We start from the raw sequence: 21,224 nt of genomic DNA, 5'->3' as shown, positions 1-21,224 counted from the left end.
TTTGATTCTTATGGATTGAGTAATGCAACAAATCAAGAAAGATCATTAATTCAACAATTTCTAAATGATGTATTACAAATATTGTACATTGCATTTTGTATAGAAAAAATAATCTATATAGTTCGTCCATCCCAAAACAAAAACACAGCACTAAATTTGAAAAGCACTAAATTTGAAAAGGTAATGATGTCATTTCATGGTGAAACAACATTTCTCTTTTTAAGTTTCTAAAATTTCAGTAGAAAGCAGAGTTATTTTCATAGTTCTAAATATTAGGCTATCATAAGGAAGTAGTCCAACTTTTGTTCCTGAACGAACACAATTCTATGGGTATTTTATGTAAATTAGAAACAATCATGGGCCTCAGACTATTCCTAGAGGTACACCTGTGTTTACTGTTATTGGTGTTGATGTGACCTATCTAAGATTACAGTTGATCCTAAATCCACTTGTGTAACGGGTGAGAAACAACAAAGTATTTTAATTATATCAAAGGGTTCAATACTCGTCTAAATAGGTAAAAATAGTAAAGAGTCATAATAGTGACACCAGAAAACAAGAAAGGTGAATCTCAGTGTGAACTTGAAGCTATTTCTTGATTGTAATTTGTTTTTGTAGAGAAAAATGTCTTTAGCTGAGTGATTAGATCCAATGTTCTATAATCTTCACATTCATTGACCAAGCATATTTTCAGTAAAATGCAGTTGTAAAATGACCTTTTGGTATAGTTCTTAATAAAATATAATATACAATAAAACAATTACATATCATCATAAGTAAAAATTAAAATGTACATCAATAAATATTTCAATACACATTCTGCATGCTAAAAATGAGAAAGCTTACAAGAATATAACTAGATAGCCAGACCTTCAAATGTTTATATACATTCAATAGTTGCACTCTCTCTAGGATCACTCTTAACATTAGTTTTTTCTCATCAGTAAAGTTAACATGAAAATAATAAATAACAAACCTGTTAAAACTGTGCACAAAGTATGCAACAGGAACGTAAAAAAAAACAACAACAACAGAATTCATGTTTACAGAACTTCCTGATCAAATTGCATTCAGTATATCACAGGGGAAGTTTATCACAGGATGTAGTGTTTAGTAAAGGAGTAGGGATGGCACAAACACATGTTATGTCACTGGAAGAAAAAGGCACAAGAAAACTGGCAGGAGATAGTAGCTGGTAAAAAAATAACTGACGCTAACGATCTGACTTAAGATGGGGTGTCTTATTAACAAATGGAGCTAAAGACAGTGCGAGGTCAAGTGTCTTGATTTCTGTTGATGACTATCATCTGCCCCCTCAATCCTTGTTCTATGTCACCATCAGGTATCACATATTCTCCACTGGGCCTCATCTGCCCTGCCTCTGTCAAGTTGGAGTTGCTTTCAATCAGCCTTGGAAGTGACCAAAGTCCAACATATCTGCTTTTCCCCTGATGGCCAAACACATACAAACTTTCCAAGTTCTCCTGCAGTAATTGAACTGTCTCTTCACAGAGAGCTTGGGATGCTGTGTGGGGCCAATAGTGAAGGTTGTGGATTTCATCATCTCTCACACACTCAGATGTTAACTGATCAGTCACTTTGTTGGCTTCTAACATTGCAAAAAAACCTAGAGAAAAGTCAAATACAGTGTCAAAATAACTCAGAAATATGTTATAAGAAAGTCTAAATTATGATAAAAGTGACAGAACAAAATATTTACAATTATGGATTTTTGGTAGGGTTTTTTTTTTGTTGTTGTTGTTTTTTTGTGTGGATGAATATTGAAAGTCTAAAAATATATTTAGAATACAAATATTTGAGCACAATTAAATAAAGGTCAAGCATGCAGTCTCAAAGTACAATTAGTTGTTGTTAGTCATAGAATGACAGTGGCTTCTCCTCTAGAGTAGTTTCTCTTATAGTTACATAACACTAAAAGGTTGGTACTTTAGATGAGAGGTTTTTTCTTTGAAAGTTGAAAACTTCACATAAGTTCCCCCCCCCCCCCCCCCCTTTCTTGACACAGCCAATGGATCCTAAGGACCAATGCAGTTTGGAATCAGAAGAGTCGCAGAATATGCCAGAATGTAGCACTGTGTGCTACCAACTCTGTAAGATTTACCAGAGACTTTCCCTCATGGTACACACCCTAAACCTTTCCCGTGTTTGGGCTCAGCAGTAAGACTTGAAAGATGGGTAGCCAACCATGGTTACTGAGTCCCTGCTTCCTAAAAATGTAAACATTTTACTTTTGTTTGTAAAAATGTTTTACATGTTTCGGATGTTCCTTCAGAGTTGAAGATAATCTACATCCTAGCCGAAACCTCCCACAGGACGATGGGGGATAGCAGCTAGCAGGGTATAAGCCTGGGACCATAGAATGCTGAAGGACAGTCCAGCGTGCAAAGATCTATACATTCACTAACCAGAGGGAAGAAGGCGGGATAAAAAAATATTTTTAATTGTTTTTTCTTGTTACTAAAAAAAATTTTTTAAAGGAGTCCAACTAAAAAAATGACCATATGAAAATAATGGATTACTATGTTACAAAAAAATAATCAAATTCTCCTAACCAGACTTTAAAAAATGACTACCATAATTACAACAAAAAAAAAGATATTTCTTACAAAAAAAAATTTACCTGTAAGTAATGCCCAATGAGATTTGTGACCTTTTTTGCTGCAGGGACTGAAGTTTTTATCAGCATCATAGCTATTTGTTTTTTAAGGATTGTCAATACCAGATTTATGTTTACTTATCACAGAACTAGCTTTCTCCAACAAGTTTTACCTGTTGACCTGTTCCCCAGTTTAAAACAAGTCCCAAAAGTAATTCTTTGAAGATTCAAACATGTGCCTATGTTGTTGTCGTTGTTTTAAGCCTGATCTCCCCCTCCCCCTTTTTTTTTCTCTTACAAACTGAACCAACAAAATGCAAGACAAGGATACGGAATCAATATAAGATTATGTTTTAGGAGGTTACTAAACAAGTCTTTGCTATCCACAAGGCAGTGGTGCACAGGACACTTAAGAAATGAGGCAGCTAATGCCTGAAGATCTTTGGCTGAAATAAAATAAAATAATAAGAAAGTAAGTTCAAAAAGAGAAGAAAATGTAAAGTCAAAACAAGTTAAAAAAGAGAAGAAAATGTAAAGCCAAAACAAGTTCAAAAAGAGAAGAAAATGTAAAGCCAAAACAAGTTAAAAAAGAGAAGAAAATGTAAAGCCAAAACAAGTTCAAAAAGAGAAGAAAATGTAAAGCCAAAACAAGTTCAAAACGAGAAGAAAATGTAAAGCCAAAACAAGTTAAAAAAGAGAAGAAAATGTAAAGTCAAAACAAGTTCAAAAAGAGAAGAAAATGTAAAGCCAAAACAAGTTCAAAACGAGAAGAAAATGTAAAGCCAAAACAAGTTAAAAAAGAGAAGAAAATGTAAAGTCAAAACAAGTTCAAAAAGAGAAGAAAATGTAAAGCCAAAACAAGTTCAAAACGAGAAGAAAATGTAAAGCCAAAACAAGTTAAAAAAGAGAAGAAAATGTAAAGCCAAAAGAAGTTCAAAACGAGAAGAAAATGTAAAGCCAAAACAAGTTCAAAACGAGAAGAAAATGTAAAGCCAAAACAAGTTCAAAACGAGAAGAAAATGTAAAGCCAAAACAAGTTAAAAAAGAGAAGAAAATGTAAAGTCAAAACAAGTTCAAAAAGAGAAGAAAATGTAAAATCAAAACAAGTTCAAAAAGAGAAGAAAATTAAGTCAAAACAAGTTCAAAAAGAGAAGAAAATGTAAAGTCAAAACAAATTCAAAAAGAGAAGAAAATGTAAAGTCAAAACAAATTCAAAAAGAGAAGAAAATGTAAAGTCAAAACAAGTTCAAAAAGAGAAGAAAATGTAAAATCAAAACAAGTTCAAAAAGAGAAGAAAATGTAAAGTCAAAACAAATTCAAAAAGAGAAGAAAATGTAAAATCAAAACAAGTTCAAAAAGAGAAGAAAATGTAAAGTCAAAACAAATTCAAAAAGAGAAGAAAATGTAAAGTCAAAACAAATTCAAAAAGAGAAGAAAATGTAAAGTCAAAACAAGTTCAAAAAGAGAAGAAAATGTAAAATCAAAACAAGTTCAAAAAGAGAAGAAAATGTAAAGTCAAAACAAATTCAAAAAGAGAAGAAAATGACAAGTCTACATAGCCTATAAAGACTATTGCTACTGATAATTGAATGAAGTCACAAAATTGTAAGGATGAGGCATAGTTGATGATTTTGATCAAAATGCTTTTGTATTCTGGCAGAAAATTGGCTCAGAGAAAAATACTTTATTGGTGGTGGTTGGAGGGGTAATCTGATTGTGTCATGTTGTTGTGTGTTCAACCTATAGGAAAGGAGTAGGGTTGGCACCCTCTGAGATAACATTGTTAGGAAATTCTTTTTTTGTGAATGTTCTTGATAGATAATTTGAAAGAGTAATATGCTAATGAAAATATGGGGTTAAAAATGTATCTAGGGCATGCACCTTTAGTTAGAGAGACAGTGGTTGAGAGAGAGAGAGAGAGAGAGAGAGAGAGAGAGGTGTATGGTAAATATATAAAAGTTTTGTTATTAAAAGACTTAAGAGTTTCCTTTGCTGTTCATTTAAGAATAAAATAAAAGAACTCCATAACAAAACAAGCAAAATATAAAAAATCCAGTTTAAAAAAATAAACAAAGCTTATTTAAAGAGGAAGAACTCCATCCTTAAAACTACATCTACCAATAATGTACAAGTTATTTCCCTTATTTGATATTAAACAAAATAATTAATTACCAATAATTAATTGAATAATTGAGTATATTTTGTTTATTGATTCATATTTTGTTAGATACAATAAATAATTGTTTAAAGTATCAACTTAATCAGAAAATGCATGTGAGAGAAATAGCACTAACAATTATTTAAGGGGACTAAACCCTACAAATGTAGCCATATCTCTGAATACTAAAGGAATAATCTCCCTTATTGGTATCAAACAAAATAATAATTACTAGTAATTGAAGGACTAATTGGTTAATGTTTTGTATTGACTCATGTCTTGTCTATGCCAATGAACAATTATGCAAAGTTTCAATTTGATCTGAGATTGGGTATGGGAGAAATAACATGTACACACTTTTTACAAGACAGACAGACAGAGTTGATATAAGCTTTCTAAAAATACTTTATATTGACTTGGTAAATTTAGCCTACACATGAGAGTCTGGAAAGATTAGCTGTGAATTTAGAATTATAAGAGAGTTTTCTAAGTTAGAAGTGAACTTAATTCATTAGGTGCACAAATGAACATTAACAGTGTCATTGAATAAAACATGTCAAAGTCAATAGGACCTTAACAAAAGTTTATCATTCTGTTAAGATGTGAACAACAAACAACATTAATTAGGCCTACACATTACCCATAAACATTTCTCCTTGTTTACTGTAGCCTCTTGTTTGAGCTTCTTTGAAAATGTCTTCTGTGATGACTGGTTGATTATTGGTCAACGTCGAAGCCATAGCCAGGGCTACAAGACCACACCTGGAGACAAATCTTATATTTTTAAAGTACTCAAAAAAATACATCATACTATAGCTGTACACTTTTACAAAAAAAAATCATATCAACTATTTTATTTACAAAAATGAATTATCAATTTAAACATGTAATTAAGGCGTGAAGCACTGAAAATGTAATAGTGTGTCTAAAGATAAGTAATTAAAATTAATTATGTAAACATACCATAGCAACACTACTATATCTAAAAAGGGTTGCTGTGTCCTGAGCCTAAATTTTTGGGCAGGGTTGGGGCAGGATGTTCATGTTGATGTTTGATGTTGCTTGCTGTTAGATGATACCTGAATATATCACATGGTTGTAAATTGTTTTACCTTTCCTTCAGATTTCAAGAAAATTATATCCTAACCAAATCTAGTGTTTGACCCTGGGACCATAGAGCGATAGTCCAAATGCACATATCACTCTGACAGGTACACATTCTGTGAAACTATTGTCAAGTTTGAGTTCTATTTCAAATCTTTTCCCGTGTTAAGATCACTCAACATTATCCAGCTATTGAGTGGACCAGTACTGGATAGCCCAGATTTATTTGCACAAGTTCCAGAATTTTTGTGAATTCTGATGGATTGCATCACAGATACAGATCATGCAACATCATACAAACGAAAATAAAACAGAAGAGACTCTGAAAAACACAATATAACGATGACACTCAATGATAGTGTAATTTTTTTTTTAATTATTTTTTTTTTGCACAAATTTAAAGAAAAAAATTTTAAAACAAAAAGTACCTGGGTCCATTCTGTAAGACAGGAGTAACTGGTAAGTAACTTGATATCAATCTACACTTTTCAGTCTTCTCAACACTATTCAAGCAAGAAAAAAAAACAACAACAATTGATCTTTCCTTTTTATTATTAAAAAAAAAATTGGAACAAGAAAAACAATGACTATAAGCTATATCTCATATCCTCAATATTTAAGCTATGTTATCACAGTTTAATTTTTCTTAATGGTGACCACAAAATTTCTCTTAGTCATACAATATAACTGTCATATTTTGAACAAAATATTGTAGTCTGTTTTATTTTTACACAAGTAAATAATGCATAAAGTCTCTGCAAAAAACTTTATGAAAATCATTTTACTCTTACTTTTACCTCCTGAAGCCCATCAAATTCTTTTTTTTTATTTATTTATTTAACGCAAAATAAAAAGAACTTTACTAAAATTATACCCCCTTCCACAAAAGCAGCAACAATATGAGTGTCTGAATGCTGGGAAAAAATTATTCTGTTTTTTTTTTAAGAAAAAGAGCTCACTGCATCAGGAGTAATAAAGGATAAATATTTACTGCATGATGGGCAATAAGGGAAAAATATTTAAGACTGTACAAATAAATACTCATTCTAAAGTAATATTCGCTTTAAATTTATAATGCACAATGAGAATTTTCTGCTGAACATAGCTTATGATTTAAGTGACTGATTGTTCTACAATTTGAATATCTAGATATCTAGTATGTTTCAATCATATACCCAAAAATTTGTAAACAATATTGGTATGCTTTTCTGCTTTCAACATCTTGGGTTGATGTTTCTTCCAAAAGAGTGCCACATCTTAAACTTATTTGTTCTCTAAGGTTGGTGAAAGTTTCTGATGTCTGTAAAGATTCTTGAACATTTGAAGCATTGCTGGTCTCTAGTGTCAATGGAATGGGTGGTGCTACTGGAATCATATTCAAAGACATTCTGAAAAATAAATATATATAGTAAGCTTTGGTTCAATCAGATTTCAATAATATTTAGTTATTATTTTTTGGGGGGTTGTTTTATACAAGTTTCAGCCATTCCTTCAGAAATAGCTGTCTGGTCGTAGGACTTCTCGATGGTCCTGGGTTCATTCCCTGCATGCTTCCATCCCCTGTTATCCTACACTAGGAAGTAAACTATCTTTAACTCTGAAGGAACACCCAAAACATTTTTACAAACAAAAACATTTGTAAAGAATATGACATTCTAGCCCAAACCTCCTGCAAGAGGCAGGGGATGAGAGCAGGCAGAGTTTGAACTCTGGACCATCCTGATGACATACCAAAGTACCTATGTCACACCACCAGGCAGCTATCTCAACTAGTTTCTAGTTAATTAGTTTGTAGGATCATTTAGAAATATACTATAAAATAGTTTTTTCAATTTTTTTAAAGATAGATTTAAGTGTTTGATTAATGTAGTCAAGTAGTCAAGGCAGGAGAGTATGAATGCCACAGCTAGCTTTTTTGTTGACGCTGTTGTTAAATATGGTCGGATCTGGCCTAAGCTGCGCAGCTGCAGATAAGGACCCTTGCAGAGCTTACTTATGTGTGGGTCAAAAGATAGTGTTGAGTCAAAGAAAACTCCAAGATTCCGCACTACATGGAGATAAAGTACCTGGCAGTTCATAATAAAAAGAGAATCTGACTTTTGAGATGTTGTTCCGAGTGCCAATCTTAATTATTTCTGTCTTGTCTTTGTTCATTCAACTATCCAATCGCTCACCCTTGCAATGGTACCACTGATTTTTCTTGCCAGATGCGACACCTCTGAGGGTACTAAGAAATCGTATAACTGTGAGTCATCAGCAAAGAAGTGGTATAAGATGTGGGTTGGCTGTATGACACCGCTGAGTGGGTATGAATACATAGTGAACAGTACTGGGCCTAGAACTGATCCTTGGGGTACTACGTACTTCTAAAGTAAGCTTGTTGATTCTGTCCTGTTAACAACCACACTTTGGGTGCATTCAGTCAGGGAGGATCCAAGCCACTTAGGACGATTCCTGCTAAACCAAAAGTGGCCAAGAATTTCATGGTCTAGCATATCAAAGGCTGCGGACAAGTCCAGCATGGAAAGTATTGATCCTATGTTGGAATTGTGAAGTAAGTCGTTAAGTACCCTGACCACTGCTGTCTCTGTGCTACGGCACTTCCTATATATGCAGATTGAAATTCTTCCAAGAGACAGTACTGTTCAAGATGAGAAAGAATTTGCGCTAACATGATGTGCTCCAGAAGCTTTGACAGGAGGGAAGATTTGATACCGGGTGATAGTTTTTTTAGACATTCTGGGTCAAGACTGTATTTCTTTAATAAGGGCCTAACAAGTGCATGCTTAAATTGCTGTGGTACAATGCCTGAAGTCAAAGAAGAGTTCACAATGTTAGCAATTGTGGGTACACGCTCATCCTTACAGTCAAGGAACAAGGAAGTTCGAATGGGATCAAGGTCACATGACTTATTTGGCATCTTTAAAATAAGACTCTTGACATAATCTTCAGAGACACACTGAAACTCACAAAAAGAATTTTAAAAGATTGGAGAGTGATCAAGTTGTGATGAGAATGATGGCCTGTCATTTCTTATCTGATCAATCTTACCAATGAAGAATCTATTGAAAGAATCAGGGAGTTCAGATGCTGAGATAGATGAGGGCAAACGTTCGTAGGTTATTTGCTCCACCTAACATTTCATCGGTGATATAAATAGCTTCTTTGAAGAATCAGAGGTTTCAGTCAATTTTTACCATATTCGGTTTTTAAAAGAATTCATTTTAAAAAAAGGGGCTCAAGCCTCCTCAAGCCAACATACTGACCACTCTGTCAGTGAAGTGCTTATGAAAATAGAAGATAGTATAGTTTGTCAGGTGGTGTTTATTGGGTCTAGGGTATGCTGGGTCCCCATCTGAATGTTGGTTATTAACTTTCTGCCGGAGTTGTAGTTTAGCCGTGGCTCGTCTGCCTTGGCACCCCTAACATTATAACAAGTAATTTCATAAATGAGTATCAATAGCAACTACAACAAGTAGCAATGTATATTATTGGATAACCAGGTTTCATATGACAAACAAAGGTTTAATGAATTAATGATATGAGACCAAAATACTGAATAAATATCAATAGTGCATTTACAAGGTTAGAATAAGTTATATTCAAACTAACATAGCACACCTTAATATCGGTGTCACAACTCGAAGCTCACAACCTAAAATCATGGAGGCACAACCCAGCCATCTGACCAATCAAGCTTGACTCCAACAGAGTCCCAAGCCTGCGTCCCCAATACTGGGGAAGAAAACACAGAAGAGAAACTCTCACAAGAGATCCAGCCTCAGCACACAACAGAAGCAAAGCAAGGAAGCAAAAATGACATCAACAAAAGCGCGTTCTAGAAACAAAACTCACAATCTCTTATGGTACACCAAGGGAAACACCAAAAGAAGATGCGCAAACTTATTTAAAAGTGGCGACCTAAAAGGGGACTGAGTCTGCTTTTACTACCATTTCAGTCAAGTATTAAATTTCTTCCCTTGTTCGAGATACCAAACAAAATCATTAATTACCAATAGATAATTTACTAATTGGTTAATTTTTTTTTATTGGTTCTTGTTTTGTCATGTAAAAGAAATAATTGTGTAAAATTTCACCTTGATCCGAGTTTGGGTGTCTGAGAAATAATGTTTCATTTACAAAATTTTTACCAGACAGACAGAGTTGATATAAGTTTATAAGCTTTGGCGTTTTCAACTTTTTGTTAAAAAAAACAAGTTAACAACACCCTAAGCTAGAATATAAGTTCTATCATTTTTTTAATTTTTAAGTATCATTTAGTTCATTAAGCTATAAGTAGTATATAAGTATAAAAATCATTTCAGATGACAAGTTCAATCTAGTAGAATGACTGCGACTATATTCTCACTAGATTTGACTAGATCTAGAATCTAGATATCTATATAATTCTAAGATCTATGGGCAGCCTGGGGTAATTATTAATACTAGATCTAATAGTTAATAGTTTTAATAGTTTTAAATTATAAATACATCTACCTCTAAACTCTAAACAAATCTGTATAAGTCACAGTGTAGGGTAATAAATAATAATATCATATAGATCTAGATCTAGATCTAGTATATAGATATAGATCTAAATCTATCTAGAATCTAGATCTATGTAAGTAGATATAGATTTAGTCACACCATAACCATATAGACTCTAGATATAGATATCTAGATCTAGATCTAGACAACCAGAACTTGGCAGAAGGGTCGAGTTTATATTAAGAACTTTAAAATGAAGGATGTGAAAAGAATTTTGCGAACTTTGATAATCATGAATGTTATGGTATGTGTTTAGAAAGGATGTGACGACAGTTCGGACAGTGAGCGTATTATATTTTATAAATTATGGGAAAGGACCAACAGCGAACGCTTTTGTGCCAGTTTTTAGTTTAGAATTTATAACTCCGCAATGGTTAAACTAATTTAAAAAATGAAAACATCTGCGGACTCCTCAGCTATTGGGCGATGAAACTAAATTTGACTCTTTTTTCCATATCAGCTATTAATTTTATAATTCAAGTGAACTTGCGGTAGGGGTCGGACCTAATCAGCGAACGCAATTTTCGCGGGAGTCATAATGAGCGAAAGGCCGTAAAAAATAGCGAAATAGCATGTTAAAATATAGGAAATTATGCTTCAATTAGTTATATCATCTAACTTCTTCCATGAAGCAGTATAACTATTGTTCTCCTTGTGGCAATAGGCCTAAATTTTTTTTCACTTTTCTTGTGCTCCACATCTTTCTATGCTTGTAACTGATGTCTATATATAGCCTACGAAACTTGCGATCAATTATTTTTTTTAAAGAAAGAAAGAAACTACAAAATTCTATATCGCCACCTTCCTATAGGCTAGTCCACGTCGTACTACTCTCCATTTCATAAACTCTCGTTACTGCAACTATTTTTTTTTAAAGAACTTATGTTCAGTGCACTTAATCACCATCAGCTCGATCTCCCCCCCCCCCCCTCACACACGCTGATTGACCCAAAGGCAGATCCCGAATGCGATGGATTGATGATGTACGGAGACAGATCTACAACAGCTTGGGTTTCGGGCATGGAGACGAAAGGCTCAGGAGAGATCTTGTAATTTTATACATGTATAGTATATGGTAATTCTTATATTTATTACTAAATATATAGTTCGCGTTTTTTCCCATCCTGAAATTGAATATTTTCTCCTGGAAAACTCTTGGAAATCTCCCGAAATCCTAATCTCAGAATGGTGGGGGAACCCTATGAAAATGAATTCTGCACTTCTTTTAAACATTTATACACATATTAATATAATTAATCAAGAGGTTAACCAGCTAGTTAAAAAAAGGCAAAACAGAGGTCCCACCTCATGCCCCCCCCCCCCGGTATAAGCCGTATAGGCCTAAGCGCTGTTAAGATCAACTGAAGCGTCATTTCACCCTCACTGGCACAGAGGAAAGTAACTGCCAGCATATGACCTCTGAGAGACTGTTGGAGAGCTGCGAGTCAAACATTTTAGACGGAAAGAAAATGCGGGAAAATATGCTGGTCGTAACTGGGCGTAGTCATGTGAAACACGTAGTGATGCACTCATCCTTAATCTTCGAAATTGAAGACATGGGTTAAGGTTAAAAGTATGCCTATTATTTTAATATTTCAGTTTACAAACAATAACAATAGATAAGACAAAAAGAAAAACAGATTAAATCAGTCACTAAATTATCATTAAATGGCCTTTTAAGCTTATTATAGGGGCTTTCGCTGAATAGGTTTTCAGTTAAAAAGGTAATTTTGAGCGAACACCCCATAATATATATTTTTCAACGGAATTAATAGCCTTAGCTATTATAGCTAACTATTTCCACATCTATTTAGAAGTACAATATGCAATTTTTTTTCGGCCGATGTCCATTGGTGCTTTAAAATCGCCTTAAATTCGGACCTATTCTCGTTTATCCGGAAACGTTTTGAGAATGAAATTTCCATACATGTCAACTTTGACCTTCAGCTATGCTTTATTTTATGAGGGAAAACGAAAGTGAATATGTGGAAAATGTAGAAAAATGGAGTCTTTGTAATACCATTCTATTAGTTCTGCAGTTACTTTTGAAATAAATAAGAATGGTTAAAAATTACGGGGAGGTGTTCGCTTTATATGCCATTTCGCTGATGGGCCTTTCCTATATATGGTCATGGATCTGGAGTAGTAAATAGCCTCAAAAAGTATTTCTATTTGTTTTTTTTTTTTTTTGGGGGGGGGGGCAGCGTTTGGCCGTTTTAATTATAAAGTCACTGACTTTATTCTTTAATAAAATAATAAATAAAGACCAATATAAATAAAGTCTAAAGTAAAGTGTGAATTTGAATTACTCAATTGTGAGTCACAGTGACTGCTGAGTGAGTCATTGATCATTGAGATGAGTGTGAAGTGTGATGATGACTGTGATGTCTATTGTCTCTATGTCTAGTCATGTAGTCTACCATTCACATCAGTTCTTTCGGATTCAGTCCATTGTTATAATTTATCATTGTACCAATTGAATTCTAGATTAGATCTAGATTTAGAAGTAGACTAATAGTAAATTACTAGATTACTAGATTAAATAAATAGGACAGAAGAATAAAAAAAAGTAAAGTAGCTAGTACTGCTGCTAGATCATCTATTCTAGACATAGAATCTAGATTAGATCTAATTTTAATAATTTTTATAATTTAATATAGATCTAATTATAAATTATATACTAATATAGATTCATAGATCTATGACTCATGACTCAACTATGAGTGAGTAATACACAAAACACAACCATAATTTACAAAAAGAAATTCAAAACCTAATGAAATACTTAGAAAGATACAAAGATAGAGCCTCTATTAGTAGAGGCATAATTCTTATTCCATGTAATACGCTAGATCTAGAACACATTCGGGTAATCGTTCAAGGGTTCAGCTGGGAACCAACCGTTGAATGATTACCCATATTCGTTCAAGTGCTCCTTCTACCCTCTAGGCTATTGCCTTAAGTAGCCTTAAGACTTAAGAGAATGGAATAGGTTTCCTGAATCAGCCAGGAAAATCAATGTATTCTAAAGAAGGTTTAAATCATTGATTAACATGCATGACTAGATTGACACGTAAAATGTGTAGGACGTAATTAAATCTTCTTTTTGAACTTATATTAAGGTGACCAGATGTCCCGATTTAGGCGTGACAGTCCAGCTTCGGACCATTTGTCACGCTTTTTATAAAAATGTCAGGATGGGACAGCGAATGTATCCTACTTTAATTTTTAAAAAGTCGATCAATGTCACACTTTTGTTTTGAAAACTTTAAAAATCTTGTAAGCCTCCATTAAGGTACTTTTTCAACATTTAAATACTCAAATCAATATATTTTTGCAGCCGGTTTAGTTACTTTTTTCTATTAAACAGTTGTCCAAAATAACAATTTTCAATCAAATGTGAAGCAAATCGTTCCCTTTAATAGTGCACATTATGTGTATATTGCGTCATTGTTTGTTGTGAATGTTTTGTGAGAAAGTAGGATATGTGACGTAGTAAAAAAGATAGTCTTCTATGTCTACTTGTATAAACACAAAGTCTGTTATTATTATTGTTATTATTAATTAGTGTCTACAGTATTTTATTTATTTATCTGTTACAACAGAACACAAAGTAAAGAAACTTGCTAGCAATGCCCAGTTTTTGACAATGTTGACACATGAAATGTTAGGGTTAGAGTTAAAAAGGTTGAGAACCACTGAACTAATAGTAGTAATAGTCTTGATTCTATATATTATATATTTAACTCAAGATCTACTATTTCATGAACCTAGTATATTAATAAAGTAGTAGTTATGATACATTAATTTACTATAATAGTAATAGAGACCTAATCTATCTAGATCTAGAACAAAAAAAAGTCTTAGTATTAAGATTATTATTTATGGTTATTAATATATACAGCTACCAAATTCCATGAGTGTTGGCCGGGAGGGGGGAGGGGTAGAAGAGGAGGTTTGAGGTTCAACTGTGTTGATGGAATGTTATATTTATATTGTATGAAGAGTTGTGCCCATGCACAGGGGAAACTACTCTAGTAATCAAGATGGCTGATTAAACATGTTTGTGTTTACCTGAGATTGTTCTTATTTCAAGTGTATTTATATTTCATTATTTGAGTGTCCATCGTAACAAACTGTTGTTGTTTTTTTTTGTTTTTTTTTTGCTTTAGTTTTTTATTGAAGCAGCCAAGAGAGTTTTTTAGGTTCAAAACCCAGCACCATAATAAAGTAAATTACAAGAATTCAAGCCTTAGCAACCCAAACTACAATTATCAGATTCAGATTCTACAATCTATGGGCCCAGTTAGGGGATTGTGGTTCATCTTTTTTCCAGAGTAAAATATTTTGCACATCGATCTGTTTTTCAAGTTTTTGCCATAAATAAAGTGCTCTGAATATTAGATTTCATTTTTGACCTGCACTTTTTGTTTAGAAGAATAGTGGGATATAGTACTATAATAGTTGTGGACATCTCAAAAATTTATTTTTGAACCTCAGAATACAGAAAAAAAAAACTCTTGGCATTGGGGTAGAAAAGACTTACCTCTGAAAATAAAACTACTGAATGGACTAGCTGTAATAAACATTTAGTGTATAGTATGCAATTATATATTGATAGACCTACATGAAAAACAGGAAAAATGTGTTGCCTTTCTGCGTTACAACCTTTTGGAAAAAACAATCATGTCTATTCCTGGATTACACTTATTAACTGAAAACAAAAAAATATATATAGAGTCTATATATTATTGTCCTTTTATTCTTACAGATAATTTCATGAGCCTCCAAATATCGATAGACATCTGAAATATCAAGTAATTTCTTACCGGTACCAGCCAAAATCTCAGCTGTAAATAAAAGAAATCTTTTGAATATGGATTCTTCACATCTGATCGTATTTTCATGGCAACTCATTTTTGTTTTGATAACAGGGCTGCCTTCAGCTTCTCTAGAGTATATACCCGAGTCTAGCTTAGTATCAATAAAAAGGTGCAGTGATTATAATCACGAAATGCCTGGATACTTTGCTTGTAAACTAGACAATTGTAATCACTGGATTACATTTCAGAACTGCCCTGATGATCAGGTATCTACTGGAGAAATGAATTTAGCCACACGTATGATGTTCTGCAAGTAAATAATGATCAGTACTTTTTTTAAATAAGATTTATATTTAATATCAGTTTTCTTTTTTTTTTTTTGGTTTTCTGAGATTTTAAATTTTTTTTTTCTATTTTTTGTGTGGGTAATATCTCTTAATTATTTATTTTAAGGCTGTATATATACGATTTAATAAACACAATAAAATCTATTTAAAATAAAATAAAAATATGAATAAAAATGAGTTGCAATGAATAACATATATGGGCCATATTGTCTTTTGTTGTTGTTGTTTTTTTTGTTATATTTTTTTTTTTTAAAGTTAATTTACAAATTTTTCACTAGCATTTTTTTTGTTTGTTTGTTTCCTGATGGGCATTCAAGTATGTTTCACAAATATTTAAGGAAAGAAATCTTAACAAGTTTTAGAAATTTTAAAAAATCTTGACCTCAAACCAACAAAACAAGGATAGTAAATACAATTTTTTTTTAAAAGTGCAATGAGTCTCAATTTTTAGTAAAACCTTTTTTTTTTTTCTGGATTTTCTAAAAAAAATTATGAATTCTTTGTTGTTTTGTTTTAAATGACTTATAGATTCTATGTATAGCTCTTATGTCTTCATTCTAGCTCTACTGCAGGACCTGTGTATACAAGTACAATAGGGCTGGTTGAAAAAAAAGCTTGTCAAAACTTCATTGAACAGGGAAGTATATTTCGATGTCAGTATGCAGATGATGAGTGTTGGTTCCCATTTGAAGTTTGTGATTCTGGTGAAAATAAAACCAAAGAAATGTTAAATTTTAACACCAAAATGTGCCAGTAAGTACGGAAATGTTTTCTTTCTTGTTTACTTTTAAGAAAAACATGTTTTTTTATGCCAATGCCACTATTTAGTAAACACCTTTCTGGAAAGTCAAACAAGTGGATCCAGTATACCAAAACATCTTATTAAGAGCAGTTAAAGATATTTTTTCTTCAGTTTACACCATTTTCCTAACACCTGTCAGCTATTTTTTTTTTAATAAATATCTATGTATAAATGAGTCACTCATATTAGAGTATAGGATTTTTTCATTTTAGGCCTACTTATAGTAGTATTTCCTACATTGTAAGACAGTTTTAAAAAAATGTAAATAAAATAAACTTTTTGCAATGCCTAATTTAACTACTTTTTTTTTTAAATTCCATTCTTAGACTAATGGTAAAACCAACAGACACTCCCAAGAGCTTAACTCATCCAACTGATCCACCTGTAAGTCCACTTAAAAATTCAAATGCAGCAATAGGCCATTGGAAATACATCTTTATAATTAGCTTCATTCCACTAATAGTAAAAGGTAATGATAAAACTTCATCTGCTTTCTTAAGGATGTATAATTATTTATATAGCATTACACACCGGCTATGCCCATTTATTTTTTTTTTCACAGGCTTTTTAGGGGTTTTTAGGCCGGAACATCACTCCTTTTTTTTTGGCAATTCCAACAAAACATCTCTTAACGACTATCAAGCTAGTGAATTCTAATATCTGTTATATTGAATTAGAATGACACACTTCTCTAGCCTTCTTTGTCCTCTTCTCTCTCTGTCTCCTTCTCTCTCTCTCTGGATCCTCTTCTCTTTTTACTTGCACCCTGCACATTGTAATGCTCGCCTGTATAGACTTTTGACTTGAATTGGAATGGTTGGCTTTACAACTCTCCCCTTTAAATACACGCACTCGTAATTTTGGTGTTAAGGACAAAAAAATGAAAGTATTAATCTAGTTTTGTTGGTTCACGTTTTAAAGTGTGTGCAACAGAGTTGTGCACCAAAGAATTATTGATTTCATTTTGCTTTTATGACTTGGGATTCTTTAACAAATTTCCACACTCAGACTGCGAAGCAATCAAAACCATTGCCTAGCAAGCACCCAACTATTTTTAATGACAGGTGGCCTTCATTTCTGTCTCTTGATGCACACTTCAGTTATTGAAGGACCTCAGTGTGTAGCTGTATAGATTAGGCTAGATACATATTTGAGTCAATAAATAATCTTCCTTTCACATTCATTCTCTATTGCCTTAATTACTGCAATGCTGTGCTATGCTGGCAGATATATTTAATGACAAAGTCACCTAGATTCTGCAAATTCTGAACAGTGCTGTACGCATAGATCAGGGCAAAATAGGAAGGAATTCTGCTACTGCTCTGCTGTGAACACTCCTTGTATTTAAAAGCTGGCTACACATTGTCATGAGTGTATCAAGAATGATTACCGGTATCTAGAATAATGATATGCACCTATACCTAATTGAACTGATCACTCAGAGATTCCCTCCCTCCTCAGCTCTTCTAGTTTTACAGCTTTTTTCTATCCAAATGTTTCATTTACAAACCTTATTGTACACCAGATCAAAGCTTTGGAACCATATATCTCACTACATCTTTTGAAACCTTTATTTTTAAATTAGTTGGCTTATTTTGTAACTTTTTGACTAACAACTGTATAATAATGAAATCATTATATTTTCATGTAATTTCCTTACATCATTAATTTATACTTCCTTGTTTTACAGATTTCTTTTGGACAAGATAATTACCTCAACCTCCTGTATGAATATAGAGGGTAATTGTGAAAGAAGTTTCAATCCTAGGACCATCATGTTATTTAAACTTGTAAATACTACAAGGCCAGTCGAGGGAAAAAATCCTGTGAAATGATTATTATCTCTTTATACACAAGCTTAAGTTAAGGAAGTCAGTGAGTCATCACACAAATTAACTGGTGCTTATTATCTGTGTGCAATGTTTTGGCGCCAGAAGTCAAACTAAAAAAAGCTACGCATTTTATAATTACCATTTTTGTAATTATCTTAATCTATATATCTATCACCTTTTAAAATCAAACTCTTACCAAGTGAATCATTAGGCTTGATTTAATATATTACCATCACAAGACTCAGTTGTTTAAGGTTCGTGAAGTAATGGAGAGATAAAACAACACATTCATAGATACCCCACACATACATCTACCATCCCCTTGACAATACTCCTGTCCTTCTAGAAGCCCACAATATTAATCCTTATTTACTGCTCATCCGTTCCTCTCTATTGTTAGTGACTTCCTAGCTCCAGGTTCAAGATACAAATGACATATTTCAGTCTATTCATCTCCCACTTCTAAAACATTATATCAAATTCTAATAATACATATTGCATAATTGCATAGTTCATTGTAATATTGCTGCCTGACATTCCTAAGTCTAATTAGAAACTGTTCTATGCATACAAATACATAATTTGAACACATATGCACATACATTAACATATAATGATCTTTTGGAAAACCTTATTAAATAAACATACTATTTAAGACATTGGTGCCAAACTGGCAGCACCAAAACGTCCTGCTTTGTAGCATACAAGATTATTAGGGAAATGAAGAAACTAGTTCATGTCTCCTGTTGACTGATCCTATAATTCTTGAAAATGTGGTGTTTTTTTTTCCATTTTGGCTGTTTTGTTTGGCATTAGTTTAGTTATTAGCAATTTTTTTAACATTACATGAATGGATGTTATTCATTGTTTTATGCTGACTGTAAGGATCTGTTGTTATCAACACAAATTCAGGAATTGATAACACTATATATTGCTTTGCTATTGTATATTGAGCCTTCAGAGCTGTACCAAAAAAGTATTTAAAGCAATTGATGTGAGCAAATAAATGTTTAAATGGTTTTATTTTATTATTATTGTACCGGTATTACAAAATTTTTAAAAAGTCGTAAAAGTTCTTTAAAAAAGCACAAAATGTCAATGATGTCTATAGAAAAAAATGACTTAAAAAACAAAATATGAAAACCATCTCCACTTTTTTCAAATGAATACTCATTAAACTTTTACAGCCCCTGTAAGGGAAAAGCCACTATTAGTTTTGTGTAGTCTTGTCTGTCACTTTTAGATTCTCTAAAAAAGAATCGCTGAAAAATTTGATTTCACTATATTTGTACCTTGCACAGTTCGGATGCAACTTATGATTTTCGCCTTCTGAAAGCCAACTTTTTAAAAAAAAAAAGTTAAACAGTTAATTATTAACAGTTAACAGAAAATGTTTTATTTTTGTTTTAAAATATTTTTTTTAAATTGTATACACACACTTTTCACATTGTTTTTAAAAGAAATGTGATAGGCAGCTATTTACTTGTGATGCCTAAGGCGTTTTAATGCTGAAAGCTTTTGATCAAAGAGAAAGTGTTCTTCCAGAGGCCGGGAATTAGAGAGAAGCTCCTTACCAAAACTTCCTGTCTGAACAACCCCAACAATCTCTATTGATCATTTAATCACATCCATTTTTCAGGGTACTAGAGCAAGTGTTTGGCTGCCCATGTGGTGAGGCAATAGTCCAACCCCCAAGACAAAATGGTACATACTCTCTAGGGGTGCACCGGTTGGTACTTTTTGATATCCGGCCGGGGCCGGATATGACCGGATATTAAAATTTGATATTCGGCCGGGGCCGGAGCCGGATACCTAAGTGTCTTGTTAATAGCTTGTGTTGCTGAACATTTTAGGGAACTGTTAAATAACATACCTATATTGGTTGGTTTTATTTTTTTTTCTTCCTTTTATATACCTTATTGTTTTAAACTCTGTTACTGATTGATTTATTCAAGCTTAACAGTATTTCTAAAAATCTGTATAGCATGAGTGTGTCTGTGTGTATGTACGATGACAGCAACTGTAAAAGATGTGTGTAGGAAGGTTATTTATGTTCAAGTAACTCGGCACACTTGAAAAGGTGTGGCCTCTAGCCCAACCACGTGATTAGGATTTTTCTTCTTTCATTTAAGCAAACTCTTTGTCCGGATACCCGTGTAGATGTTTGGCTTGTAGTCCAGTTCCCCCTTCCCTCCCCAATTAAGATTAACTACTAAGTAAACAGACATAGTTCCCTCGTGTGACCTCTAGAGAGTGCTTACGTCCATCGTATCTGACTTGTGGTCACCTGTCAATCAATGAACTCAATGTGATGGACTAAACAAATAAAAGGGGGAGGGAGTTGTTCATCTGGTAATATACCTGGTTACCTTAGAGGTGTGGCTATGGTAGTCCAGCCCCCGTAATAAAAGATTAACTACTAAATAAACAAACTCAGTTCCCTCGAAAGGTGTGACCACTAGAGAGTGTCAATACGCTGACATTAAACCTACGTCCATCGTATTTAACTTGTGGTCACCTGCCTATAAAAAAACTCAATGTGATGGACTAAACAAATAAAAGGGGTGGGAGTTGTTCATCTCTACCTCTGGAGATATACCCGCACAGCTAGACAGACGTCTGGTCAGCATGACGTAGTCAAGGAATGTAGCATTTTAACATGTTAACTAACCTACTCAAAGGTCAAGACAAATTGAAAAAAGTGTCAGCCATTGCTGCTCTGTATGTAAAGCGCATTTATGATGTAAAGTTTCATTTCTATTTATATTAAGTTATTAACATACCTTGTCTTTATAATAAACGATGTTTGGTGCATATTCATAACGGCTCTATTTTTAAGCACATTATTTTGTTTGAATATAAACGTTAATACAGTCTACAACAGACATTAATGGAACGAGGTCCACTTTATGCATATTAAATAGGTGTACTTTTTACTATCCGGTTTAATATCCGGTAGTGATATCCGACCGGAGCCGAATAGCACCGGATAG

The 21,224-nt window shown here is 33.1% G+C and overlaps 2 protein-coding genes across 18 annotated transcripts; one reads left to right on the top strand and one right to left on the bottom strand.

Moving 5' to 3' along the window:
• Positions 1–49: 49 nt before the first annotated feature.
• Positions 50–14,414, bottom strand: LOC106057949 (actin maturation protease-like). 9 transcript variants are annotated; one of them, XM_056024990.1, is made up of 8 exons: positions 14,336–14,351; positions 9,501–9,614; positions 7,055–7,267; positions 6,308–6,382; positions 5,416–5,537; positions 2,949–3,063; positions 2,642–2,712; positions 50–1,627 (listed from the first exon to the last, which is right to left on the bottom strand). In XM_056024990.1, exons 2-8 carry the CDS (start codon positions 9,542–9,544, stop codon positions 1,275–1,277), a joined length of 993 nt encoding a protein of 330 aa, XP_055880965.1. In that variant the 5' UTR covers positions 9,545–9,614; positions 14,336–14,351; the 3' UTR covers positions 50–1,274. The 9 variants fall into 9 exon arrangements, with proteins under 9 accessions (XP_055880965.1, XP_055880966.1, XP_013070757.2 ...); XM_056024991.1 differs by lacking the exon at positions 14,336–14,351 and adding an exon at positions 10,377–10,496; XM_013215303.2 differs by lacking the exon at positions 9,501–9,614 and having other exon boundaries at positions 14,336–14,414.
• On the top strand, positions 12,550–18,702 carry LOC106057950 (uncharacterized). 9 transcript variants are annotated; one of them, XR_008777123.1, is made up of 5 exons: positions 12,550–12,589; positions 15,199–15,279; positions 16,159–16,350; positions 16,726–16,868; positions 18,090–18,702. XR_008777123.1 is itself a non-coding variant. In XM_056024999.1 (5 exons), the coding sequence occupies exons 2-5, from the start codon at positions 15,304–15,306 to the stop codon at positions 18,107–18,109; spliced, it is 615 nt and encodes a 204-aa protein (XP_055880974.1). In that variant the 5' UTR covers positions 12,550–12,589; positions 15,199–15,303; the 3' UTR covers positions 18,110–18,702. The 9 variants fall into 9 exon arrangements, 5 of the variants coding, with proteins under 5 accessions (XP_055880974.1, XP_013070759.2, XP_055880976.1 ...); XM_056024999.1 differs by having other exon boundaries at positions 15,199–15,563; XR_008777125.1 differs by lacking the exon at positions 12,550–12,589 and adding an exon at positions 13,588–13,722.
• The last annotated feature ends 2,522 nt before the right edge of the window (positions 18,703–21,224 follow it).

This window comes from Biomphalaria glabrata, chromosome 3, assembly GCF_947242115.1.
Source record: "Biomphalaria glabrata chromosome 3, xgBioGlab47.1, whole genome shotgun sequence".
Classification (NCBI taxonomy): domain Eukaryota; kingdom Metazoa; phylum Mollusca; class Gastropoda; family Planorbidae; genus Biomphalaria; species Biomphalaria glabrata.
Note: the sequence above shows the minus strand (reverse complement) of the source record. Positions and strands in the feature narration are given on the sequence as shown.

Excerpts from the sequence above, each read along its gene's own strand:
- LOC106057949 (XM_056024990.1), bottom strand. The coding sequence starts at position 9,544 with ATGATTTTAGGTTGTGAGCTTCGAGTTGTGACACCGATATTAAG. Across the intron at positions 6,383-7,054 it reads TATTGTTTACAAATTTTTGG|TGTTGAGAAGACTGAAAAGT; the intron begins GTATATGATTGA and ends TTGCTTGAATAG. Across the intron at positions 5,538-6,307 it reads GTCTTACAGAATGGACCCAG|GTGTGGTCTTGTAGCCCTGG; the intron begins GTACTTTTTGTT and ends ATTTGTCTCCAG.
- LOC106057950 (XM_056024999.1), top strand. The coding sequence starts at position 15,304 with ATGGATTCTTCACATCTGATCGTATTTTCATGGCAACTCATTTTTGTT. Across the intron at positions 16,351-16,725 it reads TTTAACACCAAAATGTGCCA|ACTAATGGTAAAACCAACAG; the intron begins GTAAGTACGGAA and ends TTCCATTCTTAG. Across the intron at positions 16,869-18,089 it reads CATTCCACTAATAGTAAAAG|ATTTCTTTTGGACAAGATAA; the intron begins GTAATGATAAAA and ends CTTGTTTTACAG.